The 6,346-nt window shown below is 41.3% G+C and overlaps 1 protein-coding gene across 1 annotated transcript; it reads left to right on the forward strand.

The window, feature by feature from the left end:
- The first annotated feature begins 1,425 nt into the window (after positions 1-1,425).
- Positions 1,426-3,062, forward strand: LOC142965219 (G-protein coupled receptor 20). Its single transcript, XM_076106020.1, has 4 exons — positions 1,426-1,602; positions 1,874-2,130; positions 2,242-2,374; positions 2,478-3,062. Exons 1-4 carry the CDS (start codon positions 1,426-1,428, stop codon positions 3,060-3,062), a joined length of 1,152 nt encoding a protein of 383 aa, XP_075962135.1.
- The last annotated feature ends 3,284 nt before the right edge of the window (positions 3,063-6,346 follow it).

The following is a 6,346-nucleotide window of genomic DNA, read 5'->3' on the forward strand; positions in this document are numbered from 1 at the left end:
CTTTAGATGGAAATCTATGCAACTAAGGATAGAAAGCCAAGAAAACACGCACTGTAGGAGGATCGAAGTTCGTTCTTGGCTTTGTAAAGGGTCGTTTCACAAAACGATCAAATCAATATTTCTAAGGTCACATGTCAACGGATCCATCTTCATCACAAATGAGCACACTCCAACTGCAGATGAAGACCATGTAATAAGTCTGAAAGCCCAAAAAAAGGTTTTGGAATTGTGATGGCTTTGTGAAACTACTGTAGTTTCAGATAGTTACAGAACAAATATACCAACGCACTGCAACATATCTGCCTTTTTTTTAGTAGCTTTCCGCTTCAGATGCAAGTTATATTTTCCATACATTTTATCTCTCATCACGTCCTCTAAGCCAAACCAGAGTTCCTTTAAAACGATTGGTCTGTTGTTAGCTTATTGTATAGTTACATTCACCTTAAACCTCTTGAAAGAGAGCAGCATCTGCATGTTTGGGACTTAAAGCCTCCCCTCTTTTAAACAGGAAGCGTCAAATTTATCAAATTTATGTGGCTCGTTCAAGACAAACCTATATCTCGTGTTCGACACAACCTGTGTCAGCTGTGTATTAAATAGCAGCTCACACTGACATGGTTCCTATCAATATTGTACACTGTGTTTAACACACAAGGTCACTACTTAGCTTTGTTGAAAGTGTCACATCCTTTTAGAGCGCGTATGAAGATGGATTCAGTCATCTCGGCGGTACGAGAGGACATTGTTTATAAAACGGGGATTTCTGAAGTCTCTCCCTCTGGATTAACTCCTGCTGATGTTGACCACTTTTCATCTCCAGGGGTCATTACTCTTTCTTTTAGTTTTTAGTACGCGTGCGTCTGCTCACCAAGCTGAAAAATGTTGAGTTGTTCTGAGCCAATGAGAGCACATTTCATCACTTTAGACTTAAGCTGTTTAAGTCTATTTATAATACAATGCAACTGACTCCAGGGTGTAAGTGTGAGGCATCTTTCTCTTACAAACATTATGGGAGTTCCTTTCATAAGTCTAAATTACTGGTTATAAGTAGACAGCAACAGCACAAGTTTGGAAACAATCCTAACATGCTTTTAGCCTGCAAACAAATGAACCTCGGAGATTAATCAAGTTTATATTTTCACTATAGCAAAGACACAAATGATGCAAAAGTAATTTCATTGCTATAATGACTTGTATAACTGCCAATTGAGAAAAGCTAATATTGACATCAAAGGAATTCAAAACACAACACAAAATTGACCTGTATGCAGATGATGTATTACTATTCTTACCAAACCTTCCCTTTGTTTCTCAATAATAGCCTCCTCCTCTCAGAATAAATCAGAAAGTGTTGTTTCTTGTCTTTTTCTTCCTTCTCCTGCCACTCAGATCCCAAACCTGTCATTCAGTCATCCTTTTCATCCAATGGAGAGCCTTCTTACCAACATCAGCTCCACCTCCACCACTGAGCCCCTCTTGACCCCTGACCCAACTAACTGCAGCACCTGGGACCAGCGGTGGGGGGCACCTTACCTGCATAGGTTAGCCCACCTGGACATGCAGCTGTACCAAGACTTCTACGCTGTGTGGGTTTCTCTCATGGTAAGGATACCCGTTAGTAGGAGAAGGGATCATGTTAGTCCACTTTCCAACCCACAACCGCTGTGATGAAAAATAAAATGTAGTATAAAGCCTTTTTTCTTTCATGATTTATGGAAGGAAACAAGAATTTTTTCAAAAAATAGGTACGTTAAGGAGAGACAAATATCTAATTTATTTAGAAAACTGGTTTGAAGTATAGCCACCTTGCTTAACCGGACTCTGTATGAAATCCACAGTTGTATTCAGAGTACTCCGTTCCTCCATGCTGCAGGTGTGTAACGGTCTGATGCTGGTGGTTGGTGTGGTCCTCAACAGTCTGGCTCTCTATGTGTTCTGTGGGGCCTCCACCCACTCCTCAGCCTCTGTGGTTTACACCATAAACCTTGCTGTGGCTGATCTGATGGTGGCACTGTCGTTGCCCGCTCGCATTGCTCTGTACCACAGTGGAGGGAGCTGTGTGGCCTGCTCCTACGTTCACACCTTCAGCTACTTTGTCAACATGTACTGTAGTATACTGTTTCTGACCAGGTGAGTTGGTCACTCCTTCATTCAACATTTAAAATGAAAACAAACTATCAGCAAAAAACCTTTTAACCTCTTCTTCTCTCTGTGACTTCCCTTCCACCCGTCCTCTATCAGTATCTGCATAGATCGGTACCTCGCTGTCGTCCATGCGTCCAGTACTCTCCATCGATGCAGGACCACAGGAACAGCCAAGTGTGTCAGCGCCACAGTCTGGTTCATCGCAGTTGTGGTCACCTACTCTTTCCAGGTGAGGACTACATGCACTACAAACACAACATAGTCATCCTAAAAGGAATAAAGGGGAAAGAGTGCTTTTAGATGTGTTGGGATCTCTTTCCTGCTCTCTACAGACCACAGCGTTGGAGTTCAGCTCCTCCTGTGTGCTCCTCCCGGCCCTCTTCTACCTCACCATCCTGGAGTTCCTGCTCCCCCTGTTGGCCGTGGTGGGCTTCACCCTGCGGGTCGCCTGTTTTCTCTCCTCCAGCCACGGCCTGATGCCCCAGCAGAGCAGGGCGAGGAGGGCACGTGCTGTCAGACTGCTGGCCACCGTCCTGGTGGTCTTCACCATCTGCTTCACGCCGTTCCACGTCCGGCAGGTGCTGGTTTACTTCCGGGTCAAATTCAGAGGGGAGGGGATAGGACAGGGGGCGGTGCACGTACTTGCCTATCACATCACAGTCACCCTGAGCAGCCTGAACAGCTGCCTGGATCCAGTGGTTTACTGCTTTGTGACGGACAGCTTCAAGAGACTGTGGAGGACAAGGAGGGGAGCAAGGGAGGGGGACGGGGAGGCGGGGCACACAAGTGGGGGAGAAGGGGAGAGGAATTCAGTGAATAAATGCCCAGGTACGGCACTGGCGATAGCTCACAGCGTGGCCACACTCACTCTCACGAGCTCTCCCCTCTCTGCTGCCAACATGGAACATTCCACTTAAAGACAGGTGACCCCCACGACCCCTGTGAGTGTAACAGTCCAGAGACAAAGACTCACCTAGAGTGATGGATAAACAGATAGAGAGAGATTGTGAGGCTGAAAAAGAACAAACTAAGTTATCAAAGAGAGATGTAAAAAAACGGAGAAAAAAATAGATACCGCAAATTTCCCCTTTAAAAACATCCCTTCAGTGGCTGCCTCTCTCCGTACATCCCTTTATCTCACCATGTCTTTTCGCCTTGTTTAGATTTTGTCCTGAGGCTGGTGAGAGCAAATACTGGACCACAAAGGGACGGCTTTGCTGTGAAACCGATGAGCTCGTACTGTTAGAGAGACCACATGCGTCACTTAAGTGAAAAAAAAAATGACCTTCACGCAGGATTCAAAAATATTGAAAGATCTAGAATTACAGTTCACTCTGCCAACTCATGTGGAGCGGATTATTATGAAACTATAGACTATGTAAAAAGTTGAGATTTGGCCACACTATGTGAGCTGCACCTGTCAAATCAAATGCAATCTAATACAACAACTCAGCCATAAATTCAACCTTTACAAAGATATTGATGCTCACTTTTGATTGACACAATAAGAGTCATATATTCAACTAAATGTTTATTTTTGAGGTTGCAGTTGCATGTTGAAGTGGACTAAATTTAGGTGTTTCTAATGTTTTGCCATCCTCAAATATGTCAAGAGTGGGGTTTCAGTACAACAACTGCAACCACAGCAATAAACATATAGTTGTACTGACAAAAACTGTTTCATAAACATGTACCTGATTACATTAGGATGTATAGGTTGTAGTGAGAAGTGTTGACATGCCTCGTGTTTTTTTGTATTTTGAAGTAAAATGGAATGAAAGCGTTAGAGAGCAAAGCAATGGGATAGAGTCATGGTGAAAACATTAAATAAGCTGGAAGCAAAGCTCTCTTCAGAAGTATAAACACTTGTAACCGTTACTTTCTCAAGTACGCAGTGAAGCTCTCTTTGTTTATCATTTTACAATTGTGTAAATGGAGGCCTGACGTCACACAGAAAACACACGTCTCTTAAACACGGACTTTGAAGGGGATTAAGAAAAACAAACCACTGATTGAGTTTCAACAAATGTCTCCGTTTATATTTCTGACATTTTGGAGGACACGATGAGGTGAGGTGTGCAGAAACATACAGCACATTTTTGTATTGTTTTAGAAAGTTAAGGCTTAACTTTTTATTTTTTCCATTTGTGTAAATTTGGGAAAGCACTGAAGGACTAAAAACAACAACACGGGGACTTTACACTGATTTAATTTCTTCACTGTCAACTACAGCCTCACAACCATTGCTTGTTCTTTCCTTTTCTTACTAATTAAAGTATTTTTACTTGTTTGATGATTTGTTAGATGTAAAGTTCTTTTTCATTTTTAAACCTATGCAAACCATCTTTTGCTGCTGTTGAATTCAGTGTCACTCTCAAACAGTTAAACTATGTCTGTGCACATTAACAGCCTAAAATGTAAATATTATTGTGTAACAGAAAGACAGTATAAATCTGCATGAATCAGATCTACAGAGCTGATCTGATTTGTTCCACCAGAGGACAGTGTCTCACCACAGCAGCGTCTCTGGGATATTATGGAACAGTAAATTGAATGAAAACAGAATTGAAACAAAAATAATCTGATAATTGTACTCAGGCACATGTAGGTGCTGCTCAGTATAATATGTAAAAGGTGACCCGTGCAATCTGTGTATGCCGTTTTTATCTCTTTCGCGATGGAATTTGAAAATTGCAAACATATTTTGTCCCAAAATGCAGTAGAAAACGTTGACACAGATATTGTCCTCTATACTCAAAAAGTGACATTTTCAACAAAATTTGATCCAGATTATTACCCAACATGAACTTCAGCTGCAGTCATCTAAACTGAGATGTAGTAAATATATATGAAAAGGATTCAATCTCTTGATTTACATTTTACAACAGAGAAGAGCTGTTCCGTCATGGTAGCAATAGGAGCCATTACAATGAGTGTTAATTCTCTTTAATCCCTCTAAAGGGGCAGCAGGTCATTACAGTTCACTTAACATGATGTTCCAACACTGTAACGTTATACCTCTGCATAAGTACATCACACACACATGCGCAAACACACTTGCCATCAGCTGGTCACATGAGTCTTGACAAGACACACACAAGTTTCAGGTTCCTTCTCTGGTGTCTCTGTATGGAAAGAGGCCCTGAGTGTGTGAGAGCGAACACTGATTCTGCAGGAACAAAGTTTACTGACCTCCTCTTCCTCTCTCAGCAGTCTGACCACACGGCATCATGGGAAACCAGTAGGCTGCTTTGAGGCTTTGAAGGTGCTGAGCTAAGACGTTTTTATCTCAAAAGAAAGAAGTTGTCTTGAAACTGCAGACAAGCAGGTTACTTCCCCAGCAGTTACATGAATGATGACATGTATACCTTAAACTCTCCAGAGATATGAAATTAAAGAGTTTTAATGAAGACCATGTGAGGTTTAAACGGGTCAGAGTTTTAAACCATTGCTCCTGACTAAATTGAGACTTTTAATTTAATATTTTTCTCTGTGCTCTGCCTATGAGTGCCTGAAGATGCTTTCTTTTCTCTTATTTCATAGGAGCTCATTTAAATGAATAAGTCCTGCGTCAGCAATAATACTACAAGTGAAAATGTCACGCTGCATTGTTCAGACCCGTTGGTAAAATCAATGGATTTAAAAGTCTGTAAGATAATTACCAAATATCTTAAAGCTATCTTAAAGTATTTAAGCTCTGCAAGGCCTCAAACATCATGTCAATAAACTTCAATGTTGTCTTTTTGCTGCCAACAATTATCTCCATCCTTCTGAACATCTGCATCCTCTCATGTACACCTAAATCCTCTTTAATACATTCACTTAAATCTTGCAGAGTGCCAACAGTCAGAACTTAACTTAACTTCAGATTACTTTAATCATTTTTGGGATGAAATTGTATATCTAAATGTAAAGCAATGTTTGCTTCCCCAGATGTATTTCATCTAATATTTAAGTTTCTGGGTATAACTGTATATTTACTGCGACTTCTAAGAAGTCAGACTGTGTGTGATGCGATTATAATTCATAGTTTTCCATGCAGGACAATATATGTGGAGCTTGTAATCACATGATTTGAGTTTCCAATACAATCTGATTTGTTCACGCAACCCTCTGCTCACTCCTCCACCAGCAGAATGTGCTTAGAGTACGTTGTTGAGCTGTAAGTCCGTTTTGAAATCTTAAATAATGACAGGAGTCC

This window comes from Anarhichas minor, unplaced genomic scaffold, assembly GCF_050575085.1.
Source record: "Anarhichas minor isolate MPS153535 unplaced genomic scaffold, ASM5057508v1 ptg000033l, whole genome shotgun sequence".
In the NCBI taxonomy this organism is placed as follows: Eukaryota; Metazoa; Chordata; class Actinopteri; order Perciformes; family Anarhichadidae; genus Anarhichas; species Anarhichas minor.